This window comes from Ursus americanus, chromosome 21 (assembly GCF_024610735.1).
Source record: "Ursus americanus isolate L20-20 chromosome 21, mUrsAme1.1.p, whole genome shotgun sequence".
Taxonomy (NCBI): Eukaryota; Metazoa; Chordata; class Mammalia; order Carnivora; family Ursidae; genus Ursus; species Ursus americanus.
In genome coordinates, this window is record NC_142147.1 from 13608241 (window position 1) to 13626936 (window position 18696).

General features: G+C 38.2%; 1 protein-coding gene across 1 annotated transcript; it reads right to left on the reverse strand.

The window, feature by feature from the left end:
* Positions 1-2861: 2861 nt before the first annotated feature.
* Positions 2862-18544, reverse strand: NUDT21 (nudix hydrolase 21). Its single transcript, XM_045806823.1, has 7 exons — positions 18276-18544; positions 14805-15005; positions 13894-13957; positions 9679-9768; positions 5606-5681; positions 4392-4506; positions 2862-3139 (listed from the first exon to the last, which is right to left on the reverse strand). The coding sequence occupies exons 1-7, from the start codon at positions 18389-18391 to the stop codon at positions 3118-3120; spliced, it is 684 nt and encodes a 227-aa protein (XP_045662779.1). The 5' UTR covers positions 18392-18544; the 3' UTR covers positions 2862-3117.
* Positions 18545-18696: the final 152 nt, after the last annotated feature.

An 18696-nucleotide genomic window follows, 5' to 3' on the forward strand; every position in this document is an offset into this window, starting at 1 on the left:
TTATAGGAAATCAAACCTCTGCTACGGAAGCGGACTCGTAGTACAGTCAAAAACCACTAAGGCTTCTCTGGCGAAGCAACATAAAAAACCGCACACCCTCTGAAGCAGGCTTAGTGGGCGGCACGTACTGTCCCCACACTATGAACCAGGAAAAACATGAAGTTTGAGAAACTCTGACGTGGAAAAGCTACTCCAAGCATTTCAACTCAAGTGACTGAGCAAGTACTTAAAAAATAAAGTCATTAAAAACCTGAGAGCTTAAGAGTCACATCATTTAAGAAAAAAAATTCTAAGTTGCTTGGTTGCTGGCCTGTTGAATTTAGAGGACCTCTACCTCTCACTTTAATTAAGCATGGAAGAAAACAGACTGGCTAATTTGGCTATGTTTTATATGCCAATAAATGCTAACTTAATGGAACCCGTAATAAAATAATAACTGAACCATATAAGCTAAGACAATGAGAAAAAATAAGAAATCTCCCTGATCTGCTGTTAAAAGTATATTCATAAACAGAATTATCATAATGCCATTTTAAGTATTATCTACTTATTAAGAAATTTTAACAGTCTTCATCACTTAGGGAAAAAACAAATTTCACTTTTCTTCAAGGGATGTCAATTCTAAATATGACTGAAAATATTTGAGTAAAACTGTTTTATCCCCCAACCTACTAAATATTTTCCACTGCCAATTAGATTTATATAGACTATGCACTACTTGGATTATTCAGGGAAAATAACATGACATTTATTATACTTATACAGTGCAAAAGAGTACTCTCATTTATAAACAAACCTGGAACATAAGAGGCATTCAAAAATACAAATCAGTCCCCAGAGCTCATTTTAAAATTATTCTCTAATATGTAGAGAATTAGAATGCACAATTTAAGACTTAGTTCTTTTAGTATGTTAAGCATTTATATCAAAAGAGCTTAGTGTTAAACATTCCCTTGTACCCTCTTCTAATGTTTTAAGAATGTATCAGATATAAATTTCCCTAGGTCTATTTCCATCAGGAAACCTAAAACATGAGAGTATTAAGATGTAACTGTAGCTGACCAGTTCAAAGACAGTTTAAAAAAATCTGTGTTTGTGTGTTGCCAATTCTACATTCAAAACCAGATCTTTTTACATTCTAAGGTTAATAACCCAGCCAGCTTAAATCAAGGCCCCAACATATAGATGACTGACTCAAGCACTTATACTGCAAAGTAGTGATCAAGAAAGAATTTCTAGGTCAAAGCTTATGTTACAAAGGACATGAGTAGCTTCAAATCAGATCTTTTCAACTTATACAGCATTTTATAATAACACTAAGAAAAAGTCCACCTCTTTGCACCCTCCCCAAGTGGCAAGCGCTAGTGCATATGAAATGTGGTTACTACAGCCTTTCACTTGGATGCCAGAAGCAACCCTAGAGGGTGGGCTGGATCAAGCTGTTTCCATTTCTGCCTTCCCCAATCCTGATAAGGCTCAACTAATCAGTGAACTCACCAGTAAAATTATAGTAAGTTATAAATATGCTAATGTAAATCACAGGGGCGGGACTATTAGCCCTTGAAGGAAGAGGACTATCCATAGAATTAGTGGCTTTTTCAAAGGAAATCACGAATTATTTTTGGTCCTAGAGCCTGTTGCTCGCCTACTAAGCATGAGCACAATCACAATCACTACTTGACCCAACCTTGTAAAGGCTTGATGGGACCTCAGCTAAATAAACTTGAACCTTTATTGATACAGTTGTTTTTGGTCTGATTTTCTCAAGACTAAATAGAGAAGAATTCACAATATGCCTTTCAACTCACCAATATTCAGGAGACAAGGCCTGTGATCGGTATCATAAAGATGTAGGAACTAATCAAAAGTTCACTTCTGTCTGTCTCTTAAAAACTACAGCAATCTCTCTTCTTTAAGTAGCTGCATTTTACAAGATCTCCTTTTCATCCAAGCCTACAGTCAACACACTGTGTTAAAAGGCACGCACAACATACTTGGACCGTTAAGCAATGACACAGCCAGCACACTCCTTTGCCCTAAGAATCATTTTTTATTCCCCAAAACCTGATCCTAATTTAGCAGTGTTATTTTAAAGAACCTTTAAAATTTGGTATTTTTCCCATAGGCTGACAAAATCTATCCCCTATCCTGTCTTTAGATTTCAGTTGATTCAAATTATTACAAAATATTTTTGAAAAGGCTTGTCACTTGCTAAAACCAAATTTTCATTTCTATGGATATAACTGAAAAAACTAACTTTGTAATACAAGAGTTCAAAACCTAACGGACCCACTTTTAAAAAACTTCCTTCACATATCACCATTTTACCATGGCCCTAAGAATAACTAAAACACATAATTTCACAACACAAATAATAACCCCATTATATGAAGGAAAAAAGTCTCAGTCAGCTCTCAGTAGGTCTCTTTTATATCAATTCCCATGAGTTTCCCTAATCCAGCCAATTTTAATGGCTTCCCGTATGTTTAAGGTTTGTTGCTTATGAACAAAGGTCTGAATGTATCAGCATGAAATGTACCAGTTAGTAATATACTGGGAGCTCTGCTGTAGTACAACTCCAAGTGTATTATTTGGTTCAGGAGTTGCACCTTGGGACTCCATCAAGCAAATCTAGTTCCCAAAAGTAATGGAAGTTTCTCATCATAAAAATCTAGAACACAGTCTTGGAGTATATCCCCTAAAACGGCATCGGAACAAGGGTCCCATATACTCAACTGACCTAAACCTGACATTGTCTCTTAACATCACCAGCCTAGGAGCAGGGGGAAAAAAAACTGTCCTCACCTGTAAGAATTTTACACGTTTAATGTGAAAATTAAAAAAAAAAATACAAATAGAAAGAAGTTCATATTCTTTAATGTTGTACAAAAAAGTATGCGTAGAACCAAAAAGTAAATTAAACATTATCACATTTGTTTACGCCACTATCTAGTTCTTCATAGTAACTTTACTATTCAAACAACAGAAGTAGGTAGCAATTTAGGGATTGGGAAAGAGATAAAAAACAAAAAACAACTTTTCTACCATGTTTATTCTACACTGTGTATAGCTGTGCTCACAGAGACGGCTTCTTTTACTTCTCCACTGTGCAGGAATTCAGTTGTATATAAAATTGAACCTGAATTTTAGAAAGAACAATATCTTTATTAAAAAGAGCATTATTCACAAAGTTTTTTTATCTTAGATGATAGAGAAAACTTGGACACTTCTACCCTCCCTTGACATTTTTGGCATTTTCTACATCAAAACATCCTTTTCTCTCACCTGTCTCGTCTTAGACATTAAATACTAGTGCTGTTGAATACTTACAATTAAAAAAATTTATCAGTTGTACATTTGATTAATTATCCACTAACAAGTTCCTTGAGATAAGGAAAATTTTTATGCTTTATTGTATTATGCCACTCAGCATAGTTCCTGATACCTGATAAGTGGTGTCCAAATAAATGTTTTCTATGACTCTTTTTCAAATCTCATACTTCTACTTTTAACCCATCAGCAGACCAAAGAAGAGGAGCAAAAGATAGTTTGATTAGTGTAACAAAATGGAAAGAATCAATTTCATACTCAACAAGTTTTCACAGAAGGCCAAAATCACTACTGGGACGGTTTTTGAACTCATATTTTTTAAGCATTTACCAGGTGCCTGGCACTGTCCTAAGCAGTTTACATGCATTTTTTTACTTGCTCCTCACAATTCTATGAAGTGGGGACTACTACCCTGATTCACAGGTGAAGAAATAAGCAAATAGGTATAATCGCTTGCCAGGAAGTTATTAAAGGTGGAATTCAAATCCAAACGCTACCCATAGCATCTATATTCTTAGCCACCACATTGCTCTGTGACTCCTATCTACAGAAGACTCTAAGGACCTCAACCAGTATGTCAACTTTTTTTAAAAATGCATTTCTTATACCTCTATCTGCAAAAAACAAAACAAAAAACCAAACTCCATGTACAGTAGACCTAAACATAACACATTTCAAAGAGGAAAGAGAACATATTACACCAAGAGATTCAATTCTCCACATTTTCATATAGATAATTCCCCTCAATTTTATTATACAGTGCTGACTGCCATTTTACCATCTCTTCTTTTAATAAAGACTTCAGACTTAGTGACAAAGATATCAGATATGGGGAAGAGCACTCACCCAAATACCAGAATGTCATGCTGCAACTTGGAGTCTGGGGATATTAATTTTAGTCAGTCATATTTAATCTATGGCTTGTACATGAACTAAGAATCGATCTACAGTCTTAGTTTCCTTAAAGACCAAAATTCATAACTATCCCTTCTCAAGCAGCTCAGAATATTTTAAATCAAGCAATTTAGATGAATCAGCCACAAAAGTTCAACTTTCCATACCTGCTCAGAAGCTGAGGGAGACTAGAAATGATGGGTCCATATCCTGGTGCATTGTCATACAATTCAAACAACGGTGCAGCTACAAGCTTGTAATTTTTAGGGACTGCAAACAAGGCTAAAACAAAACAAAACAGTATTCATTTTCTATAAATTCTCACATAATCACTGCTTAAAATTCATTTATAAAGTAATCACCAGTTTTACATTTGAGAAACTTTTGAGGAAAAAGATAGTTCTCTTTAATATATTTTGGCTGTTATCTTTCAAGCAAAGTTCATAGTCAGTGTTGTTGGGTTTTGTTTTTTTTTTTAAAGATTTTATTCATTTATTTGAGAAGGAGAGAGCACAAGCAGGGAGAGCAGCAGGCAGAGGGAGAGGGAGAAGCAGGCTCCCCGCTGAGCAAGGAGCATGATGCAGGGCTCGATCCCAAGACCCTGATCCCAGGCCAAAGCCAAAGGCAGATGCCTAGCCAACTGAGCCACCCAGGTACCCCCATAGTTAGTGCTGTTAACAAGTGAGAGCATCTTCTAAGTGCTGGCCCTGGGAACAACGGGAGAAGAGCAGAGCCTCTGGGTTTGTAATTTATTTTAATATTTCATTTTAAGACTATGACAAGAAATAATTATTTGTTAAAATGTACAAGCCTAAGATGGTATTTAAAAAATTAATTCCTCTGTCCCATAAAAGTTTCAGTTTATCACAATGTGAATAGCAGTACCAGAAGCTCAACAGGTATTTTAAAACACTACAATCTGGTATTTTAGACTCTAGTTAAATTTACTCTTCCCCCAATAGCATAACTGGCAGGCACATCTATGAGAAGAACTAGTTAATTCTGGGGTGCCTGGGTGGCTCCAGTGGGTTAAGCGTTTGACTCTTGATTTCGGCTCAGGCCTCTGCACTAGTTTGGAGTCCACTTGAGATTCTCTCTCTCCCTCTGCCGCTCCCCGCTTACAATGGCGCTGACACTCTCTCTCAAATAAATAAAATCTTTAAAAAATAAACAAACAAGATAAAATCTTTAAAAAACAAATAAAATCTTTAAAAAAAAACACTAGTTAATTCTGTACATACATAGTATGTTTTTATTTTCTTTTAATTTTCACAATAAATCCAAAAATTCAAGGAACTTGAAGAAAATACAAATAAAAGTATTCTTGAAATTACTCTACAAAAGTTTTCAGATGGCTGCATTCAAAAACAAAATAACTTACCCTTCTCTTGAAGTTGAACCAAAAACAACTTCTTATGTTCCTTAGGTTTTGTAATATGTGCAGGAATATATGGGTACTAAAATCACAAAAGAGAATAATTTGTATTTGCCAAAATATCCCTCATACCTCCATGCCTTTACTTATCAACTTTTCCCACTTCAGAAGTTAAGATCAAGTATCAACCCTCTGAGACCAAGTTCCTCATAATCCCAACACAATTTTAACATGTATCCTGTGGTTTCATTTATTTCTTTATATTTCTTTCCAATATAGCATGAACTGCTGGGAGAAACAGAACTCTTTCTAGTCTTCCCTTTACCAGAACCTGGTACCTAACAGATGTTCTAATAGATAAAATGCTTAATAAATACAACATAATGAGTAATAAACCATTCAACCATTCAAGTCAATTAAATATGTAGTCATAGGATTTACAGCTTGAGAAATTTACAACCCAATGAAGTTTACTATATTAGAAGTTTAAATATGGCCTATGAGGTATCTGACAAGACACTCCTCCCCCAACAATGCCACACACACACACACACACACACACACACACACACACAGCCCAGACACACATTTCAGGAACACCAGATGAGTAGTCTCAGTGAGGTCCTGTCAGCTAGAGTCAAGTTGCTTGTGAAAATGGAGAAAATATTTTGGAGAACTTAAGGAATTCTAAAGAGAATTAGAGAGGGGAGGTTGCTACCTCAGAAAGAAGAATTCTGGCATAGTGAATCTGAAAAGGTGGAGATAGAGAACTCACCTGAGCACCTCCCCACATACATTCAGAAAAATCTACTTTGGCTTTGGGAGTTTTATTTGAGGGCAGGGGAATTGGAAAGTGCTGAAAACAGATACAAGGGGAGAGTAGGATAAAACAGAGGCGGCCAAAAGGAGGAAACATCACCCGCATTTTATGTAAGAACTTAAACTGAGAAGCTACATGTCTTTCCCAAGACTCCACAACTAAGTAGTGACACCAAGATTCAACCTCATCTATTCAACCCTTATTTAACGATAAAAGCCTATTTTTTCCCCACTATGCTACCCCATTGGATAACCCAGTATTCAAGTTAGAATAATGATACACCAGAGCCATCCCTAAGGTATGATGAATGAAGACAACTGTCCCAGGCTTTGAAGACAACACAATCATGAAAACTAGGCACACTGGCAATGACAAACTGGTGAGTAAAAGTTTGAACAACACAGGCTACATGAGACCTGTAGTTCACATACAACAAAAGCTCCTAAACCATGACCAAACCAAAGTGACTGGCATTACCGCAATTTTCTTCTACTCGTGGCTATATGTCCCTTTTCTTTTAATACTTTCTTCTCCAGTCTTCATCTTGGGAGTTTTTTTAAGCCAACTGCACTTTATACAAGACAGGGAGATGGTGTCATGCTCTTTTCCTGCTGACACATAACCAATACTCCAAGTGTATTAAATAAACACACAATGCTTACGTTATTATCTCATGCTAGCAGAACCAACCCTAGGGTTCAGTCAGTGGACTTTGGTAAGGGAGATGAATGAGAGTATTCAGAGAGTAGCCTGGAAAACTTTTGTCTTATTACTGAGCTTCCAATTTAATCAAAGAATGTTCAGAAACAAAAAAAAAAAAAAAAACCATTAACAATAATCGTTCTATGTATCTTTGGACCAGGAACTTCACTATTTCCAGATGAAATTGTACTTTCTTAAAGCCAAGACAATTTTCAGGTAGTGAGTACTAGCACCAGCTTCCACGGCGCCTTCTCTTCCTATCCCTCAGCTATACTAGAGAGTCAGAAGGAAGAGGACAGACATAATCATCTTTTGCTTGGTTGATACTTTATACAATTCTTAACCTGGAACATCTTGTCATGCAAAGAAACTATCTAAGTCATAGAGCCTTGTCAACAGGATTCGGGATCAGAGGCTCCCATCAGTTAAACATAAGAAAATTTTAGCTCAGTACCATTATTAATCATCACAATGGATTAAAATACAACGAATGTATTTAAATCCATGAGGTCACAGGACACTTTAAAAGGTCACTGAACCAGATGCTTTTAGTGCCCCTCATCACCACCCACCTCAGATCTCATCCCACCTCAGATTTCCAGCTGTTCTGGAAAGTGCCAGAAAGCTCCCAGCTTGCTGCCACTGTCTCTCTCTCTCTGCTTTTCAGCCTCAAAGCGTTTCCAAAGCCCCAGAAAATCTCACAACCAGTGTTCTGACTCAATATGAAAGTGCAAGGGAGTTAATACGACCCTCACCCAACGGGGCAGGAGTCTCCAGCCTTCCGTCCTTCTAATGGAACAATTTTAAGGTACATTCCACATGGTCTTCACAGCCCTTAGCAGGATCAACCCAGTTGCCCACAGCTATAATAAAATTACGTGCCCTTCTTTTTTTTGACCACTGCTGTTTCTGATCTCCCTCTCCCATCAGTCTCGTCAGTCTCCTGCTTCCTGGGATCACTTTCCAAACAAACTATCTGTACCCAAGTCTTTGTCTTATTCTTTCTTTTGAATGAAGTCTTTGAAGGATACTAATAAATTAACTCATTCTTCTGAAAAGAAGCATCTATTCTTTCCTACACAAATTATACCTCAGGTAGTGAGTACTAGCACCAGCTTCCACGGCGTTGAGAGAAGTTTCCCTTAATAAAAGGATCATAACCCTAATGAATTAATAAGCCCAAGAAACTATTATAATGAGCTGCTAACATTACAAAAAGAGACAACCAGACATTATAAAACTTCTGATGTAAGTGCATGATACTGTCTTTGAGGGCCATCCCAAGATGACACCCAATGGCTCCTGTCTCCTGGCATCCACACCTTTATGTAGTCTCTTCCCACAATGTACTATGTTGGCTTGTGTGACCAATAGCATATAGCCGAAGTGATGGTATGTCACTGCCAAAATTAGGTTACACAGACCACAGCTTTCTACATGGGCATGCTCTCTGTCACTGTCTCCACCTCGGATCTCGAGCTCTAGGGGAAGCCAGCTGCCTTACTGGGAGTCACCCTATGGAGACGCTCTCATGGTAACAGAGAGGGGCCTGAGATCAATACCCAACAAGGAAGTAAAGCCTTCGGTCTGACAGCGCAGGAAGAAAGGCCTGCTAACAAACACATGTGTGAAGACGGGATCAGATCCTTCAGCCCCAGCCCGGCCTTGAGGTGATGCAATCCCAGCTGACAGCCTGACCATAACTTCATGAGAGACCATGAGCCAGAACCACCCAGCTAGGCAGCTCCCAGACGCCTGACCCTAAGAAATGAATATAACGAATGTCTGCTGTCTTAAGCTGCTAAGTTTGGGGGTAATTTATTATGCAGAAATAAACTATTTACCACCTATTGTGAGCCTTGTACTCCCCCACCAGCCAAATCCAGTCACTTGATCTAACTAGAGGTTTATAGGACAGAAGCAAAAGAACTACATGTTCAATGACAACAGGCAGATGCAATCAGCAACGGGAACACAAAGGACTTATAAAGCTTGTTTTCATTAACAAATAAATGATGAGGGAAAAAAAAGAGAGAACTAGGAAACTGACCGGCCAAAAGAGACTTAAGAGACTATCCTAATTTAAACAAATTAGAAAACAAAATGAAAACTTGAAACTAGTCAGAGATACACATATTTAATGATATTATGGAATAATTTCTTACTCTTAGTGTGAGAATGTGTACTGTGTTGTGTTTTTAAAGAGACCCTTATGTATTAGAGACACATACTGAAATATTTACATTTGACATTATACCTAGGATTTGCTCCAAAATAATGCAAAGTGAGGACAGGAGAAAAGGAGTGCCGGGTGAAGTCTGATCATGAGTTGCTAACTGTTGAAGGTGGAGGACAGGTAATGGGATTCATGTACTTTTATTATTCCTACTTTTGTATGTGTGAAATTTTCCTTTAAAAGAAAAAAATGCTTGGTTTTAAAATTTTGTATCTGAATTAATGAGAGAGAGTCAAATTTTGCTATACTCTTTGCAAAAAGCTGAAATTAAAGTAGTTTTCTACTTCCCCAAATGCCCAGCAAACAGAAATGAGCACGGACCTGAGGAGGTTCAAAATTTGGCCTCCACCAGTTACCAATGCAGTCATCAATGACCCAGTCTTGCAGGACTCCATCTTGACGACCCAGTATCTGTCAAAAAGAAATAATACAGCCAGTAAACAACTGAATATGCCTCCCCATGAATATCTTTCTTTTGTAAAGATATAGATTTACTCTTTATAATTTCTTGTCTATTATTACCTATGTCCCTTGGCCCAAGACATAACTATTAGTTCCAAAATGGCAATCTAGCATCAACATAACTATACAGGACCAACAAATCCGTTGTTATGCCCTGGCCACACATGAAACACCAAAGGTGGCCAATATCTTACATGAGCCAATGCCATACATATGATAGTTTTTCTAGAATCAAGCTGTAGCTTGTGTAAATCACCACCTAACTAAATTATAGAAAAAACTTTCATTTTCATAAATCTGTGTGGCATAATATTAAACTTATTTTAATCAAAATTATACTCTATATGTTTTAATTGGTCAAACATGGTTCTACAAGGTCTATAATAGCAAAGAGCAGTTCCGTCTCACTTTCCCCATTTCCACTGGCTACGACTTTCAACTCTTAGTGGTTTTCCCCCACACTCGCCTCTATTTTTACAAGCATTTGCCTTGTTTTTAAAGAAACTGTTTTAGTTTCAGAGGGTTGCTGGAGGGGAGGAGGTGGGGCGGGGGGGCTAGATGGAAGATGGGTATTAAGGACACTTGTGATGAGCACTGGGTATTATGTGTAAGTGATGAATCACTAAATTCTACTCCTAAAACTATAAACACTATATGTTAACTAACTAGAATTTAAATAAAAACTTGAAACAAACAAAAAACCAAACTTTTAGTTTCAGATTTACAGAAAAAAAATGCAAAGATGGTACAAATTTCCTATGTATCCCACACCTAGTTTCCCCTATTAACATCTAACACTAGCACAGCACATTTGTCACAACTAATGAACCAGTACTGCTACTTTATTAACTGAAAGTGAATACTTTATTCAGATATCCTTGGTTTTTAACTTTCCTGTCCCAGAATCTCCTCTAAGCTACTACATTACATTAAATTATAATTTTTCCTATAGACTGTAACAGTTTCTCAGCTTCCTTGTTTTTGATGATCTTCACAGTTTTAAAGAATACTAATCAGATATTTTATAACATGCCCCTCAATCAGACTGGGATTATGGATTTTGGGGAGTCTGGAGAGGAAGACCACCAAACTAAAGTACCATTCTCATCACATCATACCAAGGGCATATTATATAGACGTGACTTTTCACTGAAGTTAACCTTGATCAGCTGGCTGAGGTACTGTTTATCAGGTTTCTCCACTACAGTTATACTCTCCATGCATTCTTTTTGGTCATTTCTTGATTACTTTACATTTTTATAAACCTAAAGAAAAAAGCAACACCCTTTACTGTGAGTGAGAATTTGGATCTTAAAACTATATCCTCCAGTCATACTTTCTCTTCCACCATCCTCCCATTATCAATATTTGGTTAAGTCTACATTCAGTATTTAAATTACTGTGACTAGGTGACTTAGACACACCAGAGTGTTTAGTAAACTACAACTGCATTTTTTACTACACAACTGTCCTTTTTTTTAGTTAATAATTGCTTCATACATCATTCACTATCACCACTTCATCTCCACATTCTCCCAAGAACTTCAATTTCTTCTCAATTCAAATGTCAATTATTCTGTCAATTTCATTTTTTCCTAAGAAGACGCTTTCTATCACCCTCCTCCAGTCTGTAGATGCTCTCAACCCTGCCTCCACAACTGGAGTCCTAAGGCTTCCCTCTGCCTTTCTCCCGTGTTGGTAGATCCTCTCCATATTCTGAATCCTGTATCTTTTTAGTTTTTCCTTTCATTTTGGTGGTGAACACCCTCTAGTAGCTTCCTGAGAAGTTACAAGAGATATATTTCTGGAAACTCTGTATGTCTGGAAATAATCCTACCTGCACACTTGATTTATGGTTTGATTACTATAGCAGAAATCATGCTCTCTCAGAATTATGAAGGCATGTTACAAAACCCTTTAACTTCTGGTATTATTTCTAGGAAGTCAATATCATTTCTGTTGATGCTTTGTATTTAACTCATGTCTCCCCCCATTCCCCAATTTTGGAAGTTTTTAGGATCTTCTCTTTATCCTTATTGATTTAAACTTTCATGATGATATGTCTTTGCATGGATCTTTTAACATTCATTATAGAGGGCAGGCCAGTAGGTCTTTTCGATCTGAAAACTCACGTTCTTTAAGTTTAGGAAATTTTCTTGAATTACTGCTTTGATATTCTTCCTCTGCTCTATTTATAATCTATACTGGTCCTTCTAGAATGACTCATTAATTTTATCTTTTCTCACCTTTGTTTTACCTTTTCATCCTACTTTCTAGATTTCCTCAATTCAATCTTTTAACCCTCTACTGAATGTTTTGTTTCTGCTAACACTTTTTAAATACTCATGGGTTCTTTCTTGTTGGCTGAATAGTCTTTTTGATGGCCCAGTGTTCCACAGATGAGTTGTATCACCTCATCACACAAGAATATTAATTATAATTTTACTGATTGCTGAATTCTGTTTCTGTTGAGTTCCATTTGCTTCTTTTGATCTGTTTTTGTTAAGACACTTTCTCCAAAAGCCTGGCTCACAATTAAGGGTGAAGCACTAAGATGCTTAGCTGTCACCTCTGAGTGATAGGGCCACACTATTCTTTGGGAAGATTCCCAAATATCATCATATGGAGGGGTTTTTTTTGGACTGATCATTTTCTCCAGAAATAAAACCTCCAAACTTCAGCCTGGGGTATGTAAGCCTAGTTGTCACAATTATATCAGCATAGTAGAAATCTAGAAGTCTCACTATTCAGGATGTAAACTCTCATTTATTCTCCTCATCCTTTCTACTTTTTCATAGCTTAGTGTTCTCTGAGCCAATCTCTACTGACAATCAATCACCAGCTAATCTTTATCTAACTGGAAAGAGTGGGGGAAGACAATCTAGATATAGAAATACAGACTTTCAATCAATCCAGTTTCCAGTCCATGCATGCTCCGACTTTAATGAGCACCTGGCACTTCCAATTCCAAAGCCTTTGTGGTGTTATTAAGTGCTAGGTCCAGAACTAACGCCTGCCAGGCTGAGGTTTCCGCTAAGTGAGATGTGATTTGCCCATCTGCTTTTCTAGCTTCTAAAAATTTTTTTTTGCAATGGTCTCATCTTAAACTCCTTCAATCCTACCGAATTTCTATCTTTTAAAAACCCTTTACTTCCTTTTTGGTGGATTTCTGAGAAGCAGCTGAGTTAAGCAAGTAGGTTCAATCAACCACATGTAAACGGAAGATCAAGCACAGCACAATATTTAAAAGGTATAATGCACTTTAAAAAATACTGTAAAGATAAACCAACAGGTCAAAGTGGTAGAATTACAGGTGATTTTAGCTTTGTTTCTCCTTCTGCTTTTCTGCATTTGCCAAGGTTTTTTACCAGAATGTGTATCAGTTTTGTAATTAAAGAGGGAAGGAGTGCATGCTAAAAAAAAAGAAAAATAATTAATAATAAAAACCACCTGCAATTTCAAAACCTGGAGCATCTATGCATTTGGCCTCAAGTTTTTAAAGACAGACATCAGAGTGACTTTTAAATGGTAGCAAAATTTGGGTAAAGCTTAAAAGATAAGTGAAGAAATGAAAATAGCTTTTTAACAGGAATCATTCTTGTCAAAATCCTATACTGGCCTACACTGCAACAAAACTAACTGCATTCCAATTTCCAGCTCCATGACATACTAGCTATAAACATCAAGCAAGTTACTTGAACCCTCTGTGCCCAGTTTCCCTATCAGTAAAATGGGATTAATAATAGTACTTCTCCCTAGGGCTGTTGTGATGGGCTGAAGGAGCTACTGTATATAAAGCACTCAGAACAGTGCCTAGCACAGTAAGTACTCAATAAATGTTGGCTTTTATTAACCATTATTGTTACATCAACAGTTCAATGGAAAAAAATGTTAAAAGTAAGTTCTACTTCAACTTACAGAAAATAAAGATAGTACTGACACTGTCGTTTATTTATTGAAAACTATTCAAAATAAACTTAAAAGCTAAAAAGATAAAAAGCCTAATTATCCATTCAGTTGATGGTGTTCAGATGGGCAAGGATAAACCGCTGAAGGAGTTAAATGGAGAAATACCTCTGTCATTAAGCGTTTTAGTCCTTCAACTTCATCTTCTCCTGGGTTAAGTTCACCACCAGGTCTGTACAAAGGTTAAGAATTTCAGCTTTCAAATTACAACAATTTTAGGATAACAGGAAGAAGACAATAATAGTTATTTCTATCATGTAACTGAGTAACACATATTTCAATGTCACATAAGGCAATCAAAGCAAACAAATGTCAAAGGGAGGGGTAAGAATGTGCTAGACAGTTGAATTCATAATATTAATTCACCAGACTAACAGTGCACAAACCCTGTTTTAAACAAACAAAATATGTACCATAACAACTTCCAGCCACCAGTCTATCCCAATCTCTTCTCTCTGGAAGGTAATCTGGTCATAATGGATTCTAGAAATGCCCAAAGAGGCAATGGATCACAATCTTTAGGTCTGAAGAATGGGGCATTCTTCAAGAATTCCAAAATAAGGATTTGAGATCTTTCTTTTTGGTACAATCTGGTCAAACAGTTGTGCACTAAATGTATAACACAGAGATATTTATGAGTTTAAATGATAATACTAAACAGTTATCTATAAAAATACAAGTCATTTTAAGAATGGAAACACAATTCATGCTAAGAAAGAAATACCATCACTTGTTCTTAGTAATGGTACAATGACATCTGGAAATTCAACTTGGATTAATTTGCTTCACGGGGCTTCTATCAGGCTCAGTTATTAACAGCAATATATAGAAACATGTGGATTGCTAGATAAGGAATAAATGAGCACTACACTGGGGAAAAATTACATCATTTTCTCTTTCTAAAGATTCCATTAACAGCAGTGTTTGAGGAAATAAATGACTAAGGTCTAAAATTGTCTTCCAAAGCTGCAGCAGTCCTATTAAAAGTTGTCTAGCTGTTAACTTCCAATGACACTTACAATTTGAAGAAAGTTGTTCCCAGCTGTAGCAGTAACACATGTGGTAGCCGGTGCTCATGTACAATCAGAACCCCTTCTACAGTCCTTCTCATTCCAATTTTATCAAATTCCTCCCTCATGCGCTGAAATCTGGCTGCAACAGAGCTGTCCTTCTCATAGAGGGGCTCTTTTGTACCAAAAGTATAATTGGTAAGAGGGTACCTGTGATCCAAAAACAAATATCTAACATGAGAACTGAAGACCATAATTTACCATGACAGATACCAAACACGTATAAAGAAACTATGGAGGGAAAAAAGTGTTCATACTGTACTCAGAGAACCAGGTTTTGTCCAAAGTTACACAAATTAATGTGACAGCAGATACTAGAATCCAGCTCTTTGGACTGTAAGGCCAGAGCTTCCACTACATCAAGTTGCTACACCACACCTGAACTTTCAAGTATAGATAACACCACCCCTAAAGGCCCTCAAATGCTTAGAAAGTGGCTATCTGGGTATCCTGTGATCCTCTGGTTTTAGATCGGTGGCTAGACTAACATTGCCAACCTGGCTAACACCCCCTTGGGGCTCTTCTACTAATGTAATCAGAAATTCTATTAATTATGGGTGCTAAAGACTAGTATCTCTTTTTCTACAAGGTAAGCCACCACCTTCCATCATCTCTTATTTTTCTCTCAGTCAGCTATCCTTAGACTTGACTGGTACCACAATCCTCTCCTCTTCCGATGAACTTTTCTTTTCTAAATAAACCTTAACTTTCTGCATGTGTTCTATCCAATATCCTTATCCTTCCCTTCTCGTCATTCAAATCCTTTGCCCACCATATCTAATCTGAATATTCTCTCCTCCTCTAGCAAGAATTCAAAATATAGCTCATTTTAAGACAGTTTTCATCTTGCCTGGTAAATACCAAATTTTTCCTTAAAGATAGTTAAAAATCTTATATTTATATTTATATTTAATCAAACATACCACCTTGTAACCCCCCCAATCATAACCCTTACAGTAAGGACGCCTCTGATTGTAAGTCTTTGAGTAAGAACGTTTGACCACACCTGCCTATTCCCTATCAAAATGACTTAACATTAAAAGCCAACAACTAAATAATTAATCCACTTAGCTATTCTTGAAAGGTAAACAAATCAAGGTTGTCAAAACTTAACACTGAAGCCAGATTCTAGGCATGAATGAAGCAGCTCTAAAATAACTAACATATTCCATTTCCAGGATGCTTTAAAGAATTTAAGAACTTTCCCCTGGACCCAACGCTGAATCTAACATCATTCCTAGCAGCAATAATTTCATACAGTACTATGTGCCAGGCAATTTTTTTTTATGTATTAACATTTAGTTTTCACAACTTGAGTTACAAAGAATTAAGGATAGCTGTACATATCTATACTGTAAAAAGCCAGCTCTCAAATCAATAAAGAGATGCCATCAAAATGAAATGTGAGAATTTTCAGATATGAAATCAGAGTGCCAGCCCAGACATCCATTTTATTCCCATCACACTGTGAACTTTGCAAAGCAGGGATTACATCTTACTTCCTCAACACTGTACACCCAGCGTCATGCCCAGTGCCTGGTAAAAAGTAGACATTCATGCAATACTTCCTAAAATAAAGTACAGTAGGGGAGAAAAAGGACTTGTTTTCAGGTTAGATTACAACTCACCCAGATGAACTGAGTTCACGACAGTGATTTTTTTTCTGAACACCATATTTATACAGGAGAAGAAACACTCTGTAAATTCATCAACCCATAACTTTAATGGAGCAAAAATAAAAACACTTCACCACGTTAATTCTACATAGTAACTTGATGCAAACTGATCCAGTAACGAAGTTAAATCAAGGGAAAACTGCAAAACCTAGTCCTAATTACCAAAGTAATCCAGAAGCTGTGCTTTCACATTTTTAGAAAGAATATTTGCCTTTTCCACTTCATGGGAATCTTATGAAGATGTGTTAAAGACGGGATACGACATTAAACTGCTATTATCTTAATGTAATAGCTAGAGTTATTAACTTGTATACACACATCTAGCTACAGATTTCATAAACCCAACATTTCTATTGTCTAAATTTCCATGCCAGCACCTGTTTTGCCAAATAAAACAATAACAACAACCATTTCTTCTATTTCAAATTGCTTTTGAAGGGGAAAAGTTCATTTCTTTGAAAGGAAAATAGAGAAACACCTCAAGTTTCTCATGGAAACACCAGTATCAATAAATCCTTGCACCTCTCTTTTTTTAAGATTTTATTTATTTACAGAGAGAGAGACGGCGCACAGGCAGGGAGAGCGGCAGGCTGAGGGAGAGGGAGAAGCAGGCTCCCCACTGTGCAGGGAGCCCAACATGGGGCTCAATCCCAGCACTCTGGGATCATGACCTGAGCGGAAGGCAGACGCTTAATCGACTGAGCCATCCAGGCGGCCTAGTCCTTGCACCTTTTAAACATGACCAACATAAACTGACCACTTTCCTTCATTAGGGTCAGCACCACGGTGCCTCAGAAACTCTCAGAAATGATTTTAAAAAAGAGAGAGAGAGAATGAGAGCAAGAGCATACTGACAATTTCTTGAGCAAGACAGAACTCCAACGCCAATTACCTGCAACTTTTGATAGTTTTGAGATAACTTTTGAGAGTGACATCGAAATGCAGTAGCTTGAAGGGTTGAAACAGAAAAGTGTTGAAAATAAAAACGCAGCCCACAATGGGTTCTCTGGGGCTACATGCTGGTCCCCTCCACGGTCGTTCTGAATGAAAGCCCAACCTTAACAGTATGCACCGTCCCAAGTTGGGGCCCGCTGGGGGCCTGGCTGCTGTCGCAGCGGCAGAGAAGACAGGTGAATGCATAGGGCAAGCCAGATGGCCCTGAGCACATGAATAAAATGTGGTGTATTCTGGCGCTCAAATATCAATGAAGCCGTTAAGAGAAAAAAACAAAAAACTAAACCTATGCATTATGGCTAGTTCTCGGAAGCTCACTGCTACAGAAAAGTGAAAACTTCAAACACGATAACATTATACCATTCACATCAAATAAGAACCCACAAAAGCAATACCACATACGTGATGTGAAAACATAAACACAGGACGGGAAGAATGACCACCACGCTCTGCAGTTGGTTTCCTCTGGAGACGTGGGGAAGGGGTGAGTTCAAAAGCAAACCTGGGATTTTCCTATTATGACTGAATCCAGCAGCATGGGAGCAAGCCTTCTCTCCGGGAAAGGAAAACCCTCTCAAGTAGGACTCTAACCCCATGGCGCTCGAGGACCAGGAAGGGGCCCGTGGGATCTAGAAAGGCGCGCATTCGCGAGCGGGAGTGGAGGTGATGGGGAGGCGTGAAGCCCGCCGAGGGCCGGGGGCGCGCCGGAAGAAGATCGGGAGTCTTTGGGAGCTCTCACGAGGAAGGGTGTGCCCGCGAATGCAGCGCGCTAAGGGCAGGCCGCACTTACAGGTTGATGGTGCGCTCCAGGGTGAGGGGCTTGGTCTGCTGGATGTACTTGTTGCCGAACTGGTTGACCCCCCGGGGCCAGCCGGTTTGTGAGCGATTGGGCGGCACCACGGACATGCTGGCGAGCTCGAGTACTTGCGGCGAGAGGAAGTGGGGCAGGCAGGGAGACTTTCCCTGTGCCGGTAGCGGTTATTTGCGTCCCCCTCAGCAGACGCCACCCGCCATTAACATGAGAGCGCAAGAGGAGGCGAAGACACGCCGGAAGTGCATCCGGAGTCTCTGGCGGCAGGAAGTAGAGAGGCGGAGGCCTGCCTGGCCGAGCCCCACTAGGCCAATCGCTGATGAGATGGCCGCAATATCTAGAGCTTCCATTGGTAAACCAGGAATAGGTTCCGCCTCCTCTTACTTTGTTACTTCCTATT

Bases quoted from the DNA above. Each gene is read 5' to 3' on its own strand.
- NUDT21 (XM_045806823.1), bottom strand. From the start codon at position 18,391: ATGTCCGTGGTGCCGCCCAATCGCTCACAAACCGGCTGGCCCCGGGGG. The intron at 15,006-18,275 runs GTAAGTGCGGCC...TTTGGATCACAG, and splicing joins CTGGAGCGCACCATCAACCT to GTACCCTCTTACCAATTATA. The intron at 3,140-4,391 runs GTATGGAAAGTT...TCTAAAATTCAG, and splicing joins CTCCCTCAGCTTCTGAGCAG to GTTCAATTTTATATACAACT.